This window comes from Anolis sagrei, chromosome 2 (assembly GCF_037176765.1).
Source record: "Anolis sagrei isolate rAnoSag1 chromosome 2, rAnoSag1.mat, whole genome shotgun sequence".
In the NCBI taxonomy this organism is placed as follows: Eukaryota; Metazoa; Chordata; class Lepidosauria; order Squamata; family Dactyloidae; genus Anolis; species Anolis sagrei.
In genome coordinates, this window is record NC_090022.1 from 243732272 (window position 1) to 243757335 (window position 25064).

Genomic DNA, 25064 nt, shown 5'->3' on the forward strand with positions numbered 1-25064 from the left:
GACTGCGCTCTGGCCCCACGAGACGCAGAGCCAACCTTCAGAAATGGGGCTACAAAGTGGAATCCACGACATGCGAGTGTGGAGAAGAGCAAACCACTGACCACCTGCTGCAATGCAACCTGAGCTCTGCTACATGCACAGTGGAGGACCTTCTTGCAGCAACACCAGAGGCACTCCAAGTGATTACTGCAACGCACTCTACGTGGGGTTGCCTTTGAAGACTGTTCGGATACTCCAACTAGTCTAGCGAGAAGCAGCCAGACTGCTCACTGGAGCGTCATACAGGGAGCATACCACCCCCCTGTTGTGTCAGCTCCACTGGCTGCCGATCCAGTTCCGAGCACAATTCAAAGTGCTGGTTTTGACCTACAAAACCCTATACGGCTCCAGCCCAGTGTATCTGTCCGAACGGATCTCCCTCTACGTCCCACCCCGGAGTCTAAGATCTTTTGGGGAGGCCCTGCTCTCGACCCCGCCTCTATCACAAGTGAGATTGGCGGGGACGAGGAGCAGGGCCTTCTTGGTGGTGGCCCTCCGCCTGTGGAATTGGCTCCCCGGGGAAATCAGATCAGCGACATCACTCCTTTCCTTCAGGAAAAAATTGAAAACTTGGATTTGGGACCAGGCATTCGGATAATCGGGCAGATAAAGAAAGGACTTTGACAATGGCCAGGAAATGGAATGGAAATCGGAACTCTGAAAGACTTACGCTGAGCATGTGAATTGTTTATATGATGTGTTGTATATTGATGTTTTGATTGTTTTAATTGTGATAATTGTTTTAACTATGGTGTTTTGTACATTATGTGTAATTTGTATAGGCATCGAATCGTGCCTTTTTTGTAAGCCGCCCTGAGTCCCCCCTTGGGGGTTGAGAAAGGCGGGGTAAAAGTACCCGAAATAAATAAATAAATAAGTGGCCAGATACTGGTCAAAGGACATTTAATCAACTAACTACCAAGCTTGCAAACTTTGTGTTTTGCCTGTCTGTTTGTTTGTTTTGTTAAAAATGTAATACAAATGTCTGGTTGCTCCTGACACGATAAATAAATCCACACTCAGATATTGTGGGATTTTCTGCCTTGACATTCTGGGATATAGGGCTGTGTGGAAGGGACCCTTGGAAGCAGGCATTTGTGTATATGTGTGTGTGTTTAGCAGCCCCTGGTATTCTCTCCAAGGCATCCTGTATCATGTTCTGCTTGTCACGTGTTACTCACTCACCGAACCACGGTTCCCAGGCTTCCACAGCACTGAGCCAGGGCAGCTCAAGCGGGGTCAAGAGTGAGTGAACTCCCCAACGTAGTCAAGTGCCGCCATTATGTGCTAATCCCGCCCCGGGAAAAGGCAGTGAAGACAGGCAGGCGTCGCGCGCCCTTAGCGCCCCGCCCCTTTCTCCAACCGCCGCCTCCTCCTCCTCCTCCTTCGTGCGCGCGCTCTCAGCCTAGCTTGCCCCTTCGCCCCGCCCCTTCCCTCGCTCCCCATTGGGCCGGAGGAAGGAGAGGACCAAGAGGAGAACGCGAGGGCGGGAGGTAGCAGGGTTGGTTGCGCTGAGTTCCGCGTCCGTTCGGCGACTGGTGAGGAGGAGCGCCTGTCATGGAGGAGCTGCGCTGGCAGCGGGGCGCGGCGCCTGTAGCCGCTCCGAGAGCCACCCCACCGCCGCCGCCTTCGCTGAGAGAAGGTAGTTGGAGCCTCCCTTCCCTGCTTCCCTTCTTGGCCCGTCCTTGGCTTCTCTTTCCCTCAGCCTTTCCATTAGGGGCCCTGTCCCTGTTCTTCGACACTAGGCATGGACCAACTTGGGCCCTCCCTCCTTCCAGGTGTTTTGGACTCCAACTCCCACCATTCCTAACCGCCTCAGGCCCTTTCCTTTCCCCCCTCAGCCGCTTAAGCGGCTGAGGGGGAAAAGGAAAGGGCCTGAGGCGGTTAGGAATGGTGGGAGTTGGAGTCCAAAACACCTGGAAGGAGGGAGGGCCCAAGTTTGCCCAGGCCTGTCCTACAGTGCGACCCCGCTTTGAACTGCCACGACTCTTGGGTAATGAAGTCTTGTGAAACGGCAACTCCTCCCAGGATTCCACAGCATTGAGCCTGATAGTTTTAGGCGTTGCTTTCAGGTCGCAGCCACAGCCGTGTGACTTTGCCACAATCCCTTGTTGGCAAATAATAATAATACTTTATTTGTACCCCGCTACCATCTCCCCAAGGGACTCGGTGTGACTTACATGAGGCCAAGCCCATAATACATCAATAAACAAAACAAAGCAATACAATTAATATAAATCCCATAACAAAAAAATAAACAATAAATCATAGTAACACAAATAGTGTCTGAAAAGACTAGAGCTAACTTCTCAGGCTCTATCGACACTCGGGGCCCTTTCACACCATCTTGTATCCCAAAATATCTGCTTTGAACTGGGTTATATGAGTCCACACTGCCATATATTCCAGTTCATGGGTGATAATGTGGGATTTTATTCAGCTGTTTGGAAGGGGTCTGTCCCTTTAATATTTGTTTATTAACGACATTTATATGCCGCCCTTCTCACCCCGGAGGGGACTCAGAGCGGCTTACAAGATATATATATATATATATATATATATACACACACACACACATATATATACACATACAATATATTATATTACTAGCCGTCCCCTGCCACGCGTTGCTGTGGCTCACATGGGGGTTCTGTGTGGGTGGTTTGGGCCAATTCTATCGTTGGTGGGGTTGAGAATGCTCTCTGATTGTAGGTGAACTATTAATCCCAGCAACTACAACTCCCAAATGTCAAGATTCTATTTTCCCTAAACCACCAGTGTTCACATTTGGGCATATTGAGTATTTGTGTAGAGTTTGGTCCAGATCCATCATTGTTTGAGTCCACAGTGATCTCTAGATGTAGAGATCATTTCAATACTGGTTTGAAACTGCATTAAATGGTTAGTATACATCTCTGGTTCTCATCCTGTGGATCCCCAGATGTTTTGGCCTTCAACTCCCAGAAATCGTAACAGCTGGTAAACTGGCTGGAATTTCAGGGAGTTGGAGGCCAAAACATCTGGGAACCCACAGGTTGAGAACCACTGGTATGATGGAGCCTTTGACTCCAACTGTCATTTCCTTTTCATAGGGGAGAGCTCATGGTACACAGGGGAAGAACTTTGGGCCTTTGTAAGCAAGGGCATATATATTGTTTTGAGTGATTTCATTTAAAAGCAAAGAGAAAATATCTTAAAAGTTTTTATTCTTCATTTTTCTTGTCTAGGAAACTGAGCGTAATATTTGCTTTGAGAGATCACATGGTAAAAATTCATGCACTACACAGAGAGGTTGCATGGACTGGCTTCAACTGTGGTTCCACTTACTCTGCTACTTGTGATTCTGAAGAACAAGTATAAGTGAGAGGAAAAGACTAAATGGATCTAAAGACAGCTGTATTTAACGCAGCTCGTGATGGCAAGCTGCGGCTGCTCACCAAATTGCTGGCAAATAAAAGTAAAGAAGAGGTGGCTTTGCTGATGTCAGAAAAAACGAACGGAGCCACACCTCTTCTCATGGCAGCTCGCTATGGGCATCTCGACATGGTGGAACATCTACTAGAGCACTGCAGTGCTTCAATAGAAGTTGGTGGCTCTGTGAATTTTGATGGTGAGACTATTGAAGGTGCCCCACCATTATGGGCAGCGTCAGCGGCTGGCCATTTGAAGGTGGTTCAGTCTCTGTTAAATCATGGCGCATCTGTCAACAACACAACTTTGACAAACTCAACACCTCTTAGAGCTGCCTGTTTTGATGGCCACCTAGACATTGTGAAGTATCTTGTGGAACATAAAGCTGACTTGGAAGTATCAAATCGCCATGGGCATACATGCCTTATGATATCTTGTTACAAAGGACATAAAGAAATTGCTGAATATTTGCTTGAGAAAGGAGCTGACGTAAACAGAAAAAGTGTCAAAGGTGAGTTTAGTACCAATTTTCAGCAAAGTGAATATACTTTTAGTTTTACTAAGAACGTGCATCTAATTTGACAGCTAAGGGGTTGAAAGCTCAAAGATAGCAAGCTTAACCATGTTTTTTTTGTCTGTATCTTAATAGTGTTGTTCATATAATGGAAACTGAAGCTAGACTTTGTGAATATGTTGCTCTGTGGACTGATGTGGTATAAATCCATTTGTTTTTTTTGTTTTTTTGCTTTATTGAGTGGAAGAAACAGTCCAAATAGACAGAGTGTTGTCTTGACTTTTTTAAACACACATTCACTCATTATTTAACTGAAATTAAAAACTTTGTTGCAAAGGAATCAATTATCAGTTTATATCTGTGATTGGAATTTAAAAACAGAACAAGAGGGCAATATTGACCAATGTCACTTTGTTCTTTTAATGGTTAATATAACATTATTATTTAGTACCCCCCCCCCCCCCCCGCAGTTTAAAGTTTTATAGTTACTTTACCTTGAACTTTTATTCCAGTGTGAGTGTGCTGTTCTTTTTAGTTCAATCTTTTTCTTATTTGTCACACATTTTATTTTATAGCTATGTCCACATCAGGAAGCCACCCATAAGATTCTTCCTGGCCTGTCTCTGAATTAGATTCATTTGTCCCTATCTTATCAGCCTAAAAATATTAGGTATAATATTTTGGGGAGATTTAAGCATGCATTTAATTCATAGTGAAATCATTGTGATTTAGAAATGCTTCACTTTGACCAGATCATGACCATTGTGTAATAAAGTGTTGTGTGACAATGTGTTTGCTTAGTGCATGACTAACTCAGCAGACAAATCAGGAAGGTTGCAGTTCAGTTTGGTGTGGTAATCTCTCCATTCTACAGAATACGTCAGTAGTGGTGGTGGTAATAATACTGACTTACCTGACTGGGTTTCAGTAAGGGTTCCCTCAAGACAATTAAAAGAAATGCTTGCAGCATTCTACAGCATTATAGAAATTCTAAGCATGTTTTTGACAGACTTGCTCATGTTTTGTGAACTGCTGCTGTTGTGTGTCTTTAATGTTTTTATGAGTGACTCATAAGTGAAACAGAAGCCCTGCCCTTTATAGCAATGAGAATGGAATTTTATTTTTATTAGTAGAGTGGATAGATGATGTGACATTTTGCAGCAGAGTTAAACTTTCTTCTATTATATTGTGATACATTCTCAAGATCATTTTACTATAGCAACTGAAATTTAATACAGCCATGGATTCTTATAATTAGTAGAATACTTGGATTATTGAAGACATGATGGAGGAGTACATGGACATTTTGTTTGTATTCTCAGTCACTGGAGTATGACACTAGTGGCTTGTGGAAAAAGGAAGTTCAGGAGTTGCTAACTCTTGGCTATAATTCTTTTCCCTTCTCTCTGATCAGTGGGAAAGTAACTGCATTAATAAATATCAGTTGAGTCATTATTCTTTGTATTTGTTTATAAGAAATTGATCCAGTTCCTGAAATAAATACTTTTGTAACTATTAACGGAAGCAGTTGATTTCTTCTGCTCCCACTGCTGCTAGCTAAACTGGGGACTTTTGGAGTGACAGTATAGTGTTTGTTTCTCCTATGGTAATACTTATATCCAATACAGCATTTATTTAGATTGGATGTGAGTACTAACTGGATCTCAATTTCTCCTTTCAAAACTTTGCTATGGGATTTAAATGTTTCATATAATGAGGCATATTAAATCTCATTTTGGGAGGAAGATAGGATATAAAATCAAATAAATATCAGGTCATAAAAAGTATGAGCTGTAATTGTTAGCAGTATGCAGCAGATTTTGCTAGTGGTATCAAACTAAGTTTTAAAAGTATCTGTCAGTTCAAGGAAACATTTAAAGCAACTTCATTTCCCAAAATAAATGTACCTGTCTTCATTAACAATGCAATCAGGAACATGACTGTCCAGACATAAACCCCACTGAGTTCCACTCAAATTACTGACAAGCCAGTATGTAAAAGATTGAAGTCTTGGAGGCTTTCTGACCAGAAGATAGCAGTAACCTGGAGATTACAGGGAAATCTGACAAGGATGATAAAAGTAGTCAATCTTACATAATACTTGTAGGGGGCATTTTTTCAGTCCATATGTTTCCTTCTGTGATGTTGATGATAAGAGGACCATCATCTTTTTTCAGGGGTCTTTTGTTTCTGGCTACCTTTTTCAGATATTTAGAATAGCAAAGTAGATGCCTTCCAGATGTTTAGGTCCTCTTATTTGGTCTGCTTCTACCATCCCTAGCAGGCCACGGTATATTGGTTGACCTTGATGGGAGTTGTAGTCCAACACATCTGAAAGTCATGTGTTTGAAGAAAGATGACTTTAAAGATTATCCTTGGAAATATGTGGAGAACCATGTTCGTTCACTATAACTGCTCTTGGGCTTTTAAAACAATAGGTTTGTTAAGTTATGCTTTAATGCTCTAGGTATCACCATTACTGTTACATTTATTTTTATAGCTAACTATAAAAAGTAAGATCTTAGTAAACGGGCACATAATATTGTATAGTGTGTGAGAGAGCGTATGCTAAAAGATATTTTAAAGCCAGAAAGAAACATGTGAATCCTGTCCTCATAAATCATGCTGCGTATATATAAACCTGCCATCATTATGGTTAATTGCTACGAATTATGATTAATACTTGAATCTACCCATGGCAATTTATGCAGTGTCCAAAAAATTAAACCTTTTCTATTCAAGGACAAAGAAAATGTTACGTTGCCTCTATAGTAGAGAGTTTTAGGGATAAAGAAGGTAAAAATATGAACTGTACAACACAACAGCCTATGCAGTTAAAGTAATATCAGAGCTCATCCAAGAAAATTTGCTGTGTGATATAAAGAACAAGATGATACCTCATCCCATTTTAGGAATTCAGTTACTGTGTTCTTCAGAGGACTGTTTTTTAATGCCTGGAAGACAGCAGACCAACCCAAGGGATGAAAGGCAAGCTGCTATAGCTCTCATATATCAATCCTTTAACATCTCATTGTCCCTCTGCTCCTACTCCACATTTGCTGCCCAACGTGGCTGCCTCACTCTGCCCAATGATAAAGCTAACTCTGGATAACTTGTTTGTATTGCAATGATGAGAAAATTGAGACAAATATACACACTCTGATCTTTTTCATGTTTCCTTTGAACTAAATAGTCCTTGTGACTTATTAGCGGACGTTACTTACCTTCATGAGTTGTGTGCCTTTGAGTTGTTTCTGACTTACGGGGGTTTTGGAGGTTTTTTTGGTGGAGCAAGATCTATTTAGAGGGCATTTGCCTTTGTCTTTCTTTGGGGCCGAGAGACCATGAGTTGTTCAAGCTTGCCCAGTAGATTTCCATGGCTGAGTGGGGATTTGAACCCTGGTCTCCAGAGTGTTCAAACCACTGTACCATGCTGCCTCTCAGATATTACCAAGGCCTGCATTTTTTTTCCTGTAAGTACAGTACTGAAGTGGTAGTGTAGTCTGGCCATGAGAATGTGAGTTAAATCTTTCACAGAACCATCATATACATGTCTGTTTTCAGTGGAATTACTACCAGGTAACTGCATATGGGGTTAAGATACAAAATACAGTGGTTCAGACAGGAAATTATTAATTCATAAATCATAATTTTCATAAAGTTATAGTCAAGATAGTATAATGACTGTTATCTAGGGTGCCACAAATATGTAGTTAGGCATATATAGTATTTTCATTTGTGCAGTGAATTTTAACAAGGAAAAATAAGGATTAGTTTAAATGATATTAAGTAACATCTCAGTACAAGGGAAACCATTGCACACTATCTCTTTTTAAATCTTACTTTGTGCAAAGTTATAAATAGCAGCAAATACTTGGTGGCTGTTTTCAAAAGAGAAATACATGCTTGCAAAAAGAACATTCTTGCTGTTTTGGCTTGTAGACTGGGCGACTCTAGTTACCTGTCAGCCTTAAGATATTCTGTGTACATTTTGGACTGACTGCCCAATTGTGTGGAAAAATGTAAAATTCTATCACATTGAGTGATATGTTTAATTGGTGTAGGATACATTCCCAAAGTTCAGAGTAGATGTGATCCCAATGTAATGCTTTTGTTGGCTGCATTATTATGTAACAGTTATGTATGTTGTGGCTGTTGAAGGAGCCCTTTGCATTTAAACACATTGCAAAGGGGGGCAAATACCAATAATCTTCTTGGATTTGAAATGCAACGATTTTTCACTGACATTCCCAAGTCTGTTTCCTTTTCCTAAATTATTCTGTTTTGTACTTTCTTAACTTTACTACTTTCTTGAATACCTTCCCATAAATGTCTCCACTTTTTTACCCTGGTTCTGTTGCACACTGTCTCTGGGTTTGATATGAGCAATTTCCTAGATGTTTTATTTCCTTTGAAGGAGCAGCACTATTTATAAACATGCTTGAGTTGAAAGCTTTCCAGGAGTTGGAATGTGACAATATTCTGTGACATCATAGCATTACATCTACTAGTAGTTAGATGAGCCAGGCAGGCAACAACCTGCTGGAAACAGTGTTGCTGTTTTTATATAGGGCTGAATCCAGTTGTTAATTCCAAATATTTATTTTATTTATTTATTTTTAACCTGTCTTTCTCTTTGTATAGGGACTTAACATGGCTAACAATAAAACAATGCCCATTAAAACAGTGAGAATACATTAAGATACCTGAAACAACCACCGGTGACCAAAGAAATAGTGGACTAAAACAAGCCTGCACAATATTTGGCCCTCCAGACATTTTGGACATCAGCTCCCAGACTTCCTAGCTATTGAACAAGCTGGATCGGGTTTCAGGAGTTGGAGGCCTGAACAACTGGAGAGCCACCGGTTGTGCAGGCCCAGATTAAAATGATCATGGAGTAAGCTCTATTGAAGATAGCAGGATTATTTTTCTTAGTAAAAATGCATCATATTTGGCAGGATGTCTTTGCAATAATTTGCTGTGTGTGGGCATCCACATGTTAACTTGTTTGCAAATAAGTATCCAGATTTTCCCTTCCCATTAACAGGCTAACTACTTGGGATTTTTACAAAGGTTATATATGAATGTATTGGACATAATTCAGCATCTTGACCTTTTGTTTCAGTAACTTAATTAGATGCATAGGTATTGTGATGATATTTGCCAATTACCATTGGGTGGTTATTTACAATCAGATCTACTTGCTAACAAGAACTCAAGCCCATCATTAAAGTGTTAGGCTTGAATGCTGAAGTATCCACTTGCTATTAAATGACTTTTGATACTACTTTCACTCAGGTATTTATTTATTTAGATAGCTCTTTCACTTATCTTGGCATCTGTTGGCTGAAAACCTACAAGGTGCACTGAAGACTTGTGATTTTGTAATGGCAGAACTGTCAATTTCTGCACTGTTGGTTCACATGAACCTTATTGGAATATTTTTCTTTCAGGCATGAATATTTTATTGGGGAGGAGTGGTTTGGCTACAGAACTGTGGGCAGCTAAGAATATGACCACTATGAATAGAGTCCTCCTGGAGAGACTTGATCGCTGCGTTACAGGATAAAGTTAGATTTCAACAAAATGAAAATTAGAAATGAATATTTATAATACTGTTATTTATTTATTTATTTATTTATTATTTCCTATATTTATACCCCGCCCTTCTCTCCTCAAAGGAGGACTCAGGGCAGCCTAACAAAAGCATCATATGATGCTAGCATCATAAAAACAACCACAGTACAATCAAAATATTAACAATTAAAACAACAATTAAAACAATTAATTCAGACACATTTATTAAAATCGAATTCCAAAACCAGTTCGGGTCAATTCATTGCCATAAGTTGTGTGATTTTTTTCCACTTGCTGCTCACTGATCAAATGCCTGGTCCCATAACCAGGTCTTGATTTTCCTTCTAAAAGACAAGAGGGAGATGGCCAATGTAATATCTCTAGGGAGGGCATTCCATAGACGGGGGGCCACTGATGAGAAGGCCCTGTCTCTTGTCCCCATCAACCGTGTTTGCGATAGTGATGGGATCGAGAGCAGTTGTTAGGTTCAATGAGATCTAGCCGAAGCTGTGCCACAATACATGTTTTTGTTTCCCAGAGGAAAATAAGCATTACTCGCCTATATGGCCTTCCCTTCCAGAATCTTGCCCAGTTTAAACTCTCATGTTCACTTGACTGTGGTCTCATTGGCTTCAGAGGCAAACAAAATAAAACAAAAACTTGAATCTCTTAGGTGAAAGGGCTTTCTTTTATCTCCTTCCAGAGATTGCTTGTTTCGGCACGATTAATACTTTCGACACAGCTGGGTGAATTGTTAAAGAATGTTTATTAGGAGAATGTGGAAGAATGCTTTACAGGAAGATTTCCAATAGAACAGCTGCGTTAGGAAATTTTGATGAAAGGCTGTTGTTTTTGAGCTGGCAAACATGAAAGCCCAAATATTCATGACCAATTATTTTTGTAAAAAGCAAGTGTGAAGGTTATTCAATTGACTAAAAAAGGAGGTTGCCCTTTTGACATGTTAATGCCATAAATTAAAATACCACCTTTGAATATTGGTCCATTCACAAAATATTTGTTTATGAGTTGTAACTTTATCATCTTAATTATTTCAGAAGTAAGCCTACTAGATAATTTATATGTCATTTGTAGAAGCATTTTAGTAGGTGTTTAAAGTAGGCGTAATCGTGCTCTGAAAATGTTTCACAGTACAGTATGCATGATCACTGGTTTCCTCTTTTCCCTCTTTCCACAGGAAACACAGCATTGCATGACTGTGCAGAATCTGGTAGTCTGGACATAATGAAGATGCTTCTCAAATACTGTGCAAAGATGGAAAAAGATGGTTATGGAATGACTCCTCTTCTTTCTGCAAGTGTTACAGGGCACACGAACATTGTTGACTTCTTGACCCAACATGTGGAGACAAGCAAAGCAGAACGCATCAATGCACTGGAACTTCTAGGAGCCACATTTGTGGACAAAAAGAGAGATTTGCTTGGTGCTCTAAAATACTGGAAAAGAGCCATGGATATGAGGTACAGTGATAGGACTAACATCCTCAGCAAGCCTGTGCCTCAGGCGTTAATAATGGCTTACGATTATGCCAAGGAAGTGAACAGTACTGAAGAGTTGGAAAACCTAATTGCAGACCCCGATGAGATGAGAATGCAGGCATTATTAATTAGAGAACGTATTCTTGGCCCTTCTCACCCGGATACATCTTACTATATTCGGTACAGAGGAGCTGTCTATGCAGACTCTGGCAACTTCAAACGGTGCATCAATCTGTGGAAATATGCTCTGGACATGCAGCAGAGCAATTTGGACCCCCTTAGCCCAATGACTGCAAGCAGCCTCTTGTCATTTGCTGAACTCTTCTCCTTCATGCTGCAAGACAGGGCAAAAGGTCTGTTGGGTACAACTGTTACCTTTGATGACCTTATGGGTATACTGTGCAAAAGTGTTCTTGAAATAGAACGTGCCATCAAACATACTCAATGTCCACCTGACCAAATACAACTCCACAAAGCCCTTTCCATCATCTTGCATTTAATTTGCTTGCTGGAAAAAGTTCCTTGTAGTCCTGAACAAGATCATTTTAAGAAGCAGACTATATATCAATTTCTTAAGCTACATCCTAAGGGAAAGAATAACTTTAGCCCACTCCACCTTGCTGTCGACAAGAACACCACATGTGTGGGGCGTTACCCAGTTTGCAAATTTCCTTCCTTGCAAGTTACTGCTACGTTAGTGGAATGTGGTGCTGATGTCAATGCTAGAGACTCAGATGACAACAGCCCATTACACATATCTGCACTGAACAACCATCCTGATATCATGAATCTTCTTATCAAATCAGGCTCACATTTTGATGCCACAAACATGCATAAACAAACTGCTATCGATTTGCTGGATGAGAAGGAAATGGCAAAGAATTTGATTCAGCCCATCAACCATACTACACTGCAGTGTCTTGCTGCCCGTGTCATTGTGAATCATTGCATACGTTACCAAGGGCACATCCCAGAAAAACTTGAGAACTTTGTTTTACTACATAGATGATATTAGGTTCTTCTTCACTGTGGGAGCATGTGTTAGGAACTTTCACTGTTGCTTTCTCAAGCACTGTTGTGATATGCCAGCGATACACCATCATTTGTTCCGCTTGGTCCATCCTGCTCATTAGCTAAAGCATCATTAGAATCAGATCTGCAGAACCAGTCGCCTAGTATTTAAAACAAACACCATATAATATATTTTGTGGATTATTTAGAAATGTAAGGTTATATTTGGACTCACTAAAATTGTCTGCCAAAGGCTCGTCTACTCTGGTTTAGTTTGCCTGTCGGTTGTTTGGGACTGAACTGAATAATTTTCGTGGTATTGTCTTATTCTTACTGGTGTGTGGATTTTATATAGTTGAGAAGTCATCTTTTTGTTCTTGCTTGAGCGATTCTACTTTTTTTCTAATTGGTTCATTGCTGAACTATACAAGTTGTATGGACTTGTTAACATTTGCAATTACCATAAGTGCTTTTATCTTCTCTATGCACTGGCTTGAACATGACTGTTTGTGTGTTGGCATATTCCTATGCATCAGTTGGCCATTTTTAGCTTTGATACTGTTCTCTTGCAGTTTGTTAGAGCTCTCTCTTTCTTTCTCGAGAGAGAGAGAATCCTCTCTCTCAAATACACCTTTTACAGCATGACAGTTTTTGAAGACTTCAGTCAGCTGTCTAGCCTCATTTGACTTTTCACCCCAAGCTGTTTCTGCGGTTGCATTCTATCGATTTTTTTTAGAGATGTGTGCTGAATTTGGGAGTAAAATGTGTTCTTGTTGGCAAACCCACTTTAAATTAAGTCTAAAAGTTATTTCAGTATTTTTTGCTGCAAGTGGAGAAAGGCAATGAGCAACCTTCTTCCCCTCTGCACTCATGTCTTGCTTGAGCTGATTGTGTGACTAGACATAGAGGTGTTTTTTTTTTGTCAGATTTAACCTGAAACTTAATCATTTGACTCAATGAGAAGAACTAGATCAAACATAGTCTTGAAATTACAACTCAAGATTCTTTGCTACGGAAGAAACTAAAGCATGTTGGCATGATGCTTGTCAGTCCAGATCTAGCTATCAGCTAGTATAATTAATTATATGGTTGTAATCAGAACCCCTCTGCAGGGGCTTCAGAAGTTTAGTAGTGCCCCCATCCTTCATTTTAAAATAACTCTTACACATAATTTGCATGCATTCTATTCTCTAAGACCTTTCAGCCATATTATGGAAACATCAAGAGGCAATGTGAAATATATAGCCTCTACCGAAAGCTATCTATTTTTATAATATTTGCGCAACAGCTTAGCTATTGCAGCAGAAAGGGCTTTTTAGACTTGATAAGGAAACCATAAGTGAAGACTACAATTGCGATTAAGATTCAGGTAACTAATTCAGCACTTTATTGTTGACTCATAATGGAATTTACTATGGCATATTAGACCTGCAAATGTCTTAAAATAAAATGGTTCTCAAGAAAAAAATCCTTCATTTTTTTTCTTGGAGTGGAATACAGTATATGTTCCAATCTAGTTTTCTGGATGTTCTGAATTGCAACTGACTTGATACCTTGTTTGGTTTATGATATTTAATGCCTTTTCAGTTTGGAAATGCAATGCATATATTACTATGAACGTTGACAATTCAGGATAAATTTACAATGAAATTGGTGCCTCAAGTCTGGTGTGACTAGTTCAAGGTTATTTTTAAAAAAGATATGTTAATTTGAGTATGTCCACATCCTCATAGTTCATATACATGAGTAGTCACACCACGGCCTTCTTGTTATCATCTCATTGACGCAGCTCAGACATAATGTATCCCATAGATTAGTGTTACAAATTATGAGAATCTGTTGAGAGTCTTGGGCTCCTGCTTTTTTCTCCTGTTTCCCCTTTTAAATGAAAGACGTGAGCTTTCAATTTTACTCCCTTAGATGGTAAGAGAAGATGGAATAAAACATGAATCTGTTCAACAGACGGTTGCTCATTTTCTTAAGGCTAAATCATGCTTAAGATTTACATCTTAACAAGGTCAATGTCTGTTAGACACAAAATGGAGTGCCTTCATTAGAATGAGAAAGAAAAAAAGCATTTTTTGCACATTGTATGATTTTCACAAGTGAAAATACAAATTATTTCATATCCATAAACATATCTAGATCATTTTTTTCAAAAGCAATCACATGAGTATATATCAAAGGTTCATTTAAGATGGCCACTTTCACAGTAGCTAAAACTCATACAATTTGAAGACTAAAAGCATAAATACTTTGAAAAATGTGTTGGTATTTTTCATATCCCTCTCCCATGCTTTCATGTGTTGCAAGTAGATACGTCTGATAACAGAAAGAGCAAAATTCAACCATTTTAACCAAAAATAGAACATAAAAGAAAAAGGGAGAATCTAGAACATAGTGTCATCTCTGATGTTTTCTTTTACTTTGTAGCAGCATTGTGACACTGGAAGGTTGCTGGAAAATGGAGCACCATGGATTCAGTTGATTTCATGTGTTTAAGAAATATAATTTCTGCTGATGCCAAAGAAATGTAAGGATGGATCCAGTTATTCTAACTAGAGCAGACCCACTGAATAAGTGGAACTTTTGAATTCAACACTAGTGTAAATCCTCCTGATTTAACCCTTAGTATTCTGTGAAAAACATAAGCACAGTTAATTACTCCTCCCTTACCATGGCTTCTTCATTCTTACCACCAATACCACCTAGACTTCAAAAAAATGATTCAAAAAATGGATGCAGTTACATTTCAGACTTGGAGATTTCCAAATTTAGAAGGAAAAGTTTGGTTTTCTTGAACTCCTTGTTATCCCTTTAAAACCCTCAAAGTATGAATGATCACTTCCTTGCACTCTTCTTCTTAGTTTCCTTATAAACACTCTGAGCATTCTGTTGCTGCTGTTGTTCCTTACTTGAGAATCTGACATATCTCTTAAATATATGGTACCTGTTTGAGTTAAAAAACAGAAATGTATATTGTTATGTTCCACTCTGACTTTTGAGTAAATTTCTTCCATTCATCATTTTTATCTGTTCTCCATTTGTGTAGGAATGTTTGCTATTTTTGGCAGCCGTAGAAAAATGTCTGACTATAGTGCAGTGCTCTAAATAGTGACCTGCAAACATGTGGCCTTATTTGGTGTTAACCAAACACAGTGTATGTCTGGTTCATATTGTCTGAGAGCAAAAAACCTGAGAGTAGAACTTGAATAATAATAATAATAATAATTTAAAAATAACCATTTTATCTCTCCAAAGGGACTCAAGGTGCTGAATATTTTGAAATGCACCACATTGCCAGCCATCTTTCAGCGAGATACTTTTTTTGCTCTAGCAGCTTCTGTGTACATTTAATGCTGAAACTGACTGCTGGAATAGAACCCCAACAAATGATTTAAAAGCAAAATTCTGTAAGTGTCATAACAGCTGACAAAAATGTATTAAGAGACTGCAAGTAGCTTCAGAGCACAGTTAACAGCCGTCTAGGACCCCTTTTACAAACTAATTTCTTTTTCCTACACTGTTCATTTCTCTTGTGTCCAATTCCCTCAACATCTGCAGCACAGAACTTGAAATTCTGAGGTTCTTCTATTGCACATTGTCAAATTGCAAGTCCTTTGAAGCATACAGAATCATCCTTGCATTCCTCTAGGCTCAAGAACATGTTAGAGACATTGAAAGGTTTTGTGCAGAATGCCAACGTTCCTGACAATAGTAAATATTGGTTGACATGAAGCTGGAACTGCAGAATTTATAGTGCAGCAGCAGTGCTGTAAAATGGTACAAATAAATGGAAACAAATATCAATTTGTTAGAAACATGCCTCCGATGTTTATATATTAATCATGGTCCAGCCTGACTAATAATAATTGTTATTTCTATCCCGCCCCATCTCCTTGAAAGGATTTGGGGTGGCTCACAGTATGAGTAAAGCACAGTAAACAATATATACAAAACATGACAAGTTAATAAAGGAAAACAAAATAAACAAATTAAACAATAAACAGTTTTAAAAAAACATTAGCTTAAAGGCACATTTTAAACATAGTGGTTCCAATAGATTAAATAAGGTTTTTTTTTTTTCGTGTAGGAGTGACTTGAGAAATTGCAAGTTGTTCCAGTGTGAGAGAATTGGCCATCTGCAAGGATGTTGCCCAGGGGACACGCAGATGTTTTACCATCCTGTGAGAGGCTTCTCTTGTGTCCCTGTATGAGAAGCTGGAGCTGACAGACGGGAGCTCACCTCGCTTCCCAGATTTGAACCACCGACCTTTCGGTCAGCAGTTCTGCCGGCACAAGGGTTGAACACATTGCACCACTGCAAAGCCAAAGTGCCCAAGTATATCCATAGAAACAAAGACCTCATTCACATTAAGGACTACTAATCATTTTCAAAGGCCTGCTTGAATAGCCAAGTCTTTAAGTCCTTCCTAAAAATCATGAGGGTGGCTGCTTGTCCGATCTCTCTGGGGAGGGTGTTCCAGACCCAGGGGGCCACTATTGAGAAGGCCCTCTCCCTCATCCCCACCAGCCTTGCTTGCGATGGAGGTGTGATTGAGTGGAGGGCCTCCCCAGGCAATCTTAAAGCTCAAACAGGTTCATAAAGGGAGATGCGGTGGCGTAAATAGGTAAGACCCAAACCGTATAGGGCTTTATAGGCAATTACCTGCACTTTGAATTGGGCCCGAAAGCAAATAGACAACCAATGAAGCTGCTTCAAAAGGTGGGTCGCATGTTCTCAATGACCCACCCTAGTCAACAGCCTGGCTGCAGATCTTTGTACTAATTGGAGCTTCTGAACCGTCTTCAGAGGCAGCCTCATGTAGAGTGCATTGCAGTAATCCATACAAGATGTAACTAAGGCATGGACCATGTTTCATAGTCTTAGCATTGAAATTCCTGGTATTTTTCTACATCTAACTGGTAACTGCTACTGTATCATCCCTGTTCCAAAAAAGTCAGTGGAATGAAGACACTCTTCAAAAATAAGTGTGGCTTATCTGATCTTCTGGGGACCTTAAAAGTCTGCTCTGGTGGAATTATAAATTTTATATATGAGATGTTTCAATACAGGATTTGTTATAGAGCTCTGATTCAATGTGATCCTTGAAAGAAGCAGAACACCTGAGCACTGAAAATGCACTCTCTTAACTTGAGGGCGGTGAATGGGATCTTTCCATGTTTTTTTTTTTTTGGATAAGACTATAACTTGAGGGCGGTGAATGGGATCTTTCCATGTTTCTAGGATAAGACATGTTTCTAGGATAAGACTATAATAAGATGCCTGCTAATAAGTATTTAATTTTTTTCCCTTTTTACCAGTGGTGATTTAACACCAAAAACGTAAAGAACAAAATGAAGGCTGCTATTACTTCAGTTTCTTATCAGTTTGATGATTAACATCAAACAAGGCTATGGGTGTGTTTGTGAAGTTAAATTGTTAAAACTCAAATGAGTTTATATGTATGTGTAATTAAAACACTCAGGGCACTACATATGTGCACTAAAGCATTCAGATTTTGCACTAAAAATAGACACTTGTTGCAAAGTGAATCAATGCTATAATTTTGCTTCTTTCAGTTCGTGAGAGACAAATGTGTAAACTATTGAACATTTCATCTTTTATTCTTGTTTTTAAGCTGTCTTTCTAGCTATAAACATTATCCTCAAGGTGTTGAACAGAACTTGTTACCTTGTGTATAGTGTGATTTCAGATATCTGTAATATACCATAGGTGGTGGTGGTGCTAGAAGTTGGGTGGGTGGTGACACCTGCAACAAGATTGGTGGTATTTGTGGAACGAAGTATTACACAGTACAACACATATGTTAAAGAGCAATGATGTGTGAGACAAACACTGATGTCTCTGGCTTCACGAAATAGCTCTTCATTTCCACGGTGCAAATGTTATGGATTAGTTGCGCATCCCCTGCCTCAAGCACATTAGGGCTCTCCAGCTAGATGACATGCCATTTCTTTCTTTTGAGGATATTTCTCCTCTTACTAAAGGTGATAAAGTACTGATTCCTCCTGTACTTTTTGGTCCGGTTTTCCCATTTGCCTTGAGATTTAGTAAGACCCACATTGATGCTCACTGAGGTACTTTCTGAAAGTTGCAGATAAAAGTGGAATCAATAGCATCGTATAGCACCACTGGCTGCTGGCAAGTTTCTGGACCCAAGTGCAGGTTACCTATAAAGCTCTATACACTTCAGGTCCAGCCTATCTTCGAGACCGCATCTCCTTTTATGAACCGATGCGGGTCCTAAGATCTGCCGGGGAGGCCCTTCTCTCGGCCCCACTTCAGTCTCAAGTATGGTTGGTGGGGACGAGAGAGAGGGCCTTCTCGGTGGTGGGCCCAGACTCTGGAATGCCCTCCCTAGAGAGATTAGGGTAGCCCCCACCTTCGTAAACAGCCGAAAACATGGCTTTTTACACAAGCATTTGACCACGTTTAGGGATTATGAATCACTATACCTGTAAACTTAGCGAGTGGTCACTGTTGCACTTTACAAGGGAGAATATTACTTATAGCCACTATTTTATAGCTTGTTGGGTCTTTTAGTATTTTTAATTGATGGGGGTTTTGTTGTTTTATGTGTAATGGGAATAATTTTATTGTTATTAGTTTAACTTTTTATATTTTGTTGTATGTGTAATGTTTGGCACTACTGAGTGCATCTTGTGAGCCGCCACGAGTCACTCTGGGGAAATGGTCGTGGGATATAAATAAAGTTTATTATTTATTAGCTGTCCGTGGACACAGATACTAAAAGACAAGGGAGTTACGGATGGATGGGAATTTCTCAAGAGTGAAATACTCAAGACGCAATTGCAAACCGTGCCAACAAAGAGAAAAAATAGGACAAGTGCAAAGAAGCCAGAATGGATGTCCAAAGAACTTCTAACTGTGCTAAGACACAAAAGAGACATGCACAAGAAGTGGAAAAAGGGAGAAATCACCAAAGAAGAATTCAAACAAATAGCCAACACCTGTAGGGAAAAGGTCCGCAAGGCTAAAGCACAAAACGAGCTCAGACTTGCCAGGCACATTAAAAACAATAAAAAGGGCTTCTATTCTTATGTCAGTAGAAAAAGGAAAAACAAGGAGGCGATAGGACCTCTTCACGGAGAAGATGGGGCAATGCTGACAGGGGATAGGGAAAAGGCAGGACTACTTAATGCCTTCTTTGCCTCGGTCTTCTCACAAAAAGAGAGTCTTCAACCTCAGCAAGATGGAGTGGATGAGGGATTGGAGGACATCCAACCCCAAATTGGGAAAGAAGTCGTCCAGGAATACCTGGCCGCTCTTAATGAGTTCAAGTCCCCAGGGCCAGATCAACTACACCCCAGAGTATTGAAGGAACTAGCGGAAGTCATTTCGGAACCATTGGCAACCATCTTTGAGAGTTCTTGGAGAACGGGAGAAGTTCCAACAGATTGGAGAAGGGCCAATGTGGTCCCAATCTTCAAGAAGGGAAAAAAGGATGACCCAAACAACTACCGTCTGATCAGCCTCACGTCGATACCGGGCAAGATTCTGGAAAAGATTGTTAAGGAAGCGGTCTGCAAACACTTATTTATTTCATCTACTTATACCCCGCCCTTCTCACCCCGGGGGGGACTCAGGGCGGCTTACAAAGGGGCACAATTAGATGCCCAAATCACACAACAAACAATACAAAATATAACAGTTCAACAATTAAAATGAAACATCAATACCTATTAAAATCATAAAAACTATCTCATGTCAGAGTCCATATATCAGAGTCCATATATCCATTCCATTCCATTGTTCTTGTCTATCGATAGATCCTTTAATCAGTTGTCAGCATGGCCAAAAGCTTGGTCCCACATCCAGGTCTTTAGTTTTTTCCTAAACACTAGAAGGGAAGTCGTCGATCTGATCTCCCCGGGGAGTGAGTTCCACAGGTGGGGGGCCACCACTGAGAAGGCCCTGCTCCTCATCCCCGCCAGTCTCACTTGTGCCACTGGCGGGGTCGAGAGCAGGGCCTCCCCAGAAGATCTTAAACTTCGAGGTGGGATGTAGAGGGAGATCCGTTCGGACAGATACACTGGGCCGGAACCGTATAGGGTTTTGTAGGTCAAAACCAGCACTTTGAATTGTGCTCGGAATTGGATCGGCAGCCAGTGGAGCTGACGCAACAGGGGGGTGGTGTGCTCCCTGTACGCCGCTCCGGTGAGCAATCTGGCTGCTTCTCGCTGGACTAGTTGAAGTTTCCGAGCAGTCTTCAAAGGCAACCCCACGTAGAGTGCGTTGCAGTAATCCAACTTAGAAACAAATGCAGTCATTGCTAATAGTCAACATGGATTTATCAAAAACAAGTCATGCCAGACTAATCTGATCTCTTTCTTCGATAGAGCTACAAGCTGGGTAGATGCGGGGAATGCCGTGGATGTTGCGTACCTGGATTTCAGTAAGGCCTTCGACAAGGTCCCCCATGACCTTCTGGCAAGGAAACTAGTCCAATGTGGGCTAGGCAAAACTACGGTGAGGTGGATCTGTAATTGGTTAAGTGGACGAACACAGAGAGTGCTCACTAATGCTTCCTCTTCATCTTGGAAAGAAGTGACAAGTGGAGTGCTTGCAGGGTTCCGTCCTGGGCCCGGTCCTGTTCAACATCTTTATTAATGACTTAGATGAAGGGCTAGAAGGCATGATCATCAAGTTTGCAGATGACACCAAATTGGGAGGGATAGCCAATAGTCCAGAGGACAGGAGCAGAATTCAAAACGATCTTGACAGATTAGAGAGATGGGCCAAAACTAACAAAATGAAGTTCAACAGTGACAAATGCAAGGTACTCCACTTTGGCAGAAAAAATGAAATGCAAAGATACAGAATGGGGGACGCCTGGCTTGAGAGCAGTACGTGTGAAAAAGATCTTGGAGTCCTCGTGGACAACAAGTTAAACATGAGCCAACAATGTGATGTGGCGGCAAAAAAAGCCAATGGGATTTTGGCCTGCATCAATAGGAGCATAGTGTCTAGATCTAAGGAAGTAATGCTACCCCTCTATTCTGCTTTGGTTAGACCACATCTGGAATATTGTGTCCAATTCTGGGCACCACAATTCAAGAGAGATATTGACTCTAAGCTGGAATGTGTCCAGAGGAGGGCGACTAAAATGATCAAGGGTCTGGAGAACAAGCCCTATGAGGAGCGGCTTAGGGAACTGGGCATGTTTAGCCTGAAGAAGAGAAGGCTGAGAGGAGATATGATAGCCATGTATAAATATGTGAAAGGAAGCCACAGGGAGGAGGGAGCAAGCTTGTTTTCTGCTTCCTTGGAGACTAGGACGCGGAACAATGGCTTCAAACTACAAGAGAGGAGATTCCATCTGAACATTAGGAAGAACTTCCTGACTGTGAGAGCCGTTCAGCAGTGGAACTCTCTGCCCCGGAGTGTGGTGGAGGCTCCTTCTTTTGAAGCTCTTAAGCAGAGGCTGGATGGCCATCTGTCGGGGGTGATTTGAATGCAATATTCCTGCTTCTTGGCAGGGGGTTGGACTGGATGGCCCATGAGGTCTCTTCCAACTCTTTGATTCTATGATTCTATGATTCTATGTCCCCTGCCACACATTGCTGTGGCCCAGTCTGTGTATATGTTTTTGTGTGTGTATGTGTATGCGTATATGTGTGCATATATATTTGTGTATATGTGTATATGTATGTGTTTGTGTATATATGTGGTTTTGTGAATGCGTTGTAATGTATTTTTTGGGGGGGGGGTTGCTTTTTAAGTCTCTTCTGCTGTGGTTTTCAGTGTTTTTATGAATGATGGTCACTCATTGGCCTGAAACATGTATTGTGTCCAAATTTGGTAGTTTTTGAGTTATGTTAATCCTAAAAATGAACATTACATTTTTATTTTTTATAGATTATTATTTATTATTATATCTTGTTAACAAAAAATGTCTGAATTTCATAAACTGGATTAATATATAGAGAACAATGCACACTGACGTGTATTAATCCAAAGTAGCTTAACAGCTTTTCTCTTAGTCACGCAAAATTCTACTGCCAATAGTCCTTTTCAAGTTTAGCCCAGTATTCTATGCTTCCCTCTTCCCAGATAATAATTAGAAATTCCCCAGGGTAATTTTGCATGGTCACTTTCTTTTGGAAGAGACACCCCAAAGATATATTTTTTTAAAAAATCACAAATATCTGTAGAACTAGTGGGAAAAATTGCTAGACCTGAAGAAATGGCAGTCATATCTAGTATGATTTCTATGCCCAATTTTTATAAACTTTCATTCTTCACACATAGATAAATTCTTGTTTCAGATTTTGGGGAGCAGGGAATGCCATTAATTAATTAAAATCTATTAATTGCCAAGCCACGGCTAAAAATAGAAGGACATTTCAATACCAGGAGATTTAGCAAGAGGAGATTGAAAGGAAGGAGTAGGGAAGACAATAAGGGCAGGGCCTTCACCAGCACATTATATTCAAGAGTTTTAGAAGACTCTGCTGGTAGTCAAGTGATTCCTGGAATCTACAAATGTGGTTTTGTTATGCTTTTGGTGTGCCACTGAAAACGTTTGATAAGAATCTTTAAAACCTTTTAAGGTAGCAACTTGTACTAGATCTATTTACATAGTTCTCTAGTGCTGATTTCTGGGTAAACATGTATAAGATAGGACATTTAGAACACTTTCAAGTTCTCTTTAAGCAGCTCAGCATTTAATGTAAGATGTTTATACATTTTTTTTATCTTCAGTGGGAATGTACACTGATGTTTTTAAATCTTAAAAAATATTCAATATCCTATAATGTTTTATGAGATTCTTCATCCCGTGCCCTTCTATAAAGAGATTTCTGTACACTTAACTATGTTTCTATAACTAAATGTACATTTAAAAATGTCTTCCTGCCCAGAAATGACTGATGCATTGAAATCATACAAATGCTTGTGCAATAAAATATAGGTGAATGGGCTTTTTAAAGAAAATGTTGAAATAATGTGCTAAAAGCAACAACTTGCACTGGCTTGAGAAACTCAAAGGAGACAGAGAATGTGTGGTTGTAATGTCATGAGGCAAATGAGGAACTTGTTGGGATATGTCAATTTCCAAGTTCAGAGACTTTTTATCTTCCATCTATCTTTCTGAGAAATGTATTGTTAGGAAGTGGCACTTGGGAAATCTTTTCTAACCATTTGCCTGCCTTCCATTATAGCCTATAGTTATTTGTAAGATTAGCTGTTAAATGGAGCCCCTGGTGGTGCAACAGGTTAAACCCTTGCACCGGCAGGACTGCTGACCAACAGGTCAGCAGTTCGTATCCAGGGAGAATGAGTTGAGCTCCCTCTGTCAGCTTCAGCTCCCCATGCAGGGACATGAGAGAAGTCTCCCACAAGGATAGTAAAACATCAAAAACATCTGGACGTTCCCTGGGCAACATCCTTGCAGAAAGCCAATTCTCTCACACCAGAAGTGACTTGAGTTTCTCAAGTCACTCCTGACATGAAAAAAAAGTTGTTAAGCAACAGTATGTTCCCCAAAATGTTTTCTACTGGCTTTAGGAATGGAAGAGTTGTATGTGGAATGAATTCATCTTCCTCTGGAGCAATGAGTTCTAAGGCGAAAGTGTTTCCAGGTGCATATGTAAAATGTTGTCACTTAGTTTTCTTTCCACGCAAGGCGTTTAATACCATATATATACTGACTCAAGGGGGAGTGGGGCTGCCACAGAAGCAGCTGTAGATGTACAAATACTGCCTTTGACTTTTTCTTTAAAAGTCAACCTCTATGATAGTTTCTACCCCATAAATATTTGGAATATTTTATATTATCTATCTAACAGTTGAGTTCTACACACCTATTATTCCTCAGTTATGTCCAGTGCAGAAGCAGTCAAAAGTCTATTTCACAGTCCAAATTAATATGAAGATTTATTGGATGAGTAACCAAACTACAACTCCTTTACATCTTCTAATGAGGTTACTCATATTTATTTTGATTTTTCTAAGTTGTCTCCAGTCTCTATAAAATGCTTTTGGCAGCTCCTCAAATCTTCAGTTCATTTCACCATTTGTCTTCTCTAATTTCATGATATTTGACCTTGATGTATTGGTGCGTCCTGGATTAAATTGTTTATTGCAGTACATGATGTGTGCGGCTATAATTGTTACAGTGTGTGATCATGCTGAAAGTGGAAAGTGAGTCTATACTGTTTTCTTAAAAGGTTAGTATGATTGATTTATTTGACTTATTTTCGATTTTCTTTAAAATGTTTTGTACTTACAAAGAACCCCCCAAGAAATGTGGTCTCAAGGCATTGACTTGGAACTGTGATTTGCTTATTGAGATGTGCCTCTAATCATTTTCTGAGCTAACCTTTAAAATGGTTCCCAGGTTTAACCTATTGGGCACTCCCTCCTCACCAAAATCCAGCTTTGTGAGAAGGCATGAGTAATACTCAACCTCTACTATTGGTAAACCTAAATACATGTAACTGAAATGATAACATATTTTTCTACTTTACTCCTTATTCACAGTTGACCTGTGTAGGCTTCCTATGTCAAATTCAACACTGTAAGCTACTAGAATTAGAAACTATATACTCTGTAAGTGCAGTGCAGCCACCACCATGAATTAGTGGCGTGTGATGCATGCTCTGTGATAGCAATGCGAGTATCCTTGCCTGACCAGATAGCATGGAAGAATACCACAAACTTCAGACAGCTTGAGATCAGAACAAGTGGTGTCTCATCTGCTTTGATTCCAGGCTGAAGGTGATATAGGAAAGTGGTTATAGTTCAGAGCACTCTGCAGCTGCTCCTGGCCCTGCTTTGGATCAACAGTATAGTTAAAAGTGGAGTGAGGAATCATAGGAGACTTGGTAGGTGTGGAGTCAAGTCTCCCAAAAGAGGAAAAAGTCAGTATATCAGGGAAGGACAAAGGATATGAATACTTGGCTCTTGCTCATATGCACTATCCAGGTTTGAAGAAATGAAAGTGGGAAGATAAGTTGAAGAACAG

General features: G+C 40.1%; 1 protein-coding gene across 1 annotated transcript; it reads left to right on the top strand.

Annotated features, from left to right (window-relative positions):
* The first annotated feature begins 1517 nt into the window (after window positions 1-1517).
* FEM1C (fem-1 homolog C) lies at window positions 1518-13519 on the top strand. Its single transcript, XM_060761929.2, has 3 exons — window positions 1518-1681; window positions 3267-3961; window positions 10740-13519. Exons 2-3 carry the CDS (start codon window positions 3418-3420, stop codon window positions 12047-12049), a joined length of 1854 nt encoding a protein of 617 aa, XP_060617912.1. The 5' UTR covers window positions 1518-1681; window positions 3267-3417; the 3' UTR covers window positions 12050-13519.
* Window positions 13520-25064: the final 11545 nt, after the last annotated feature.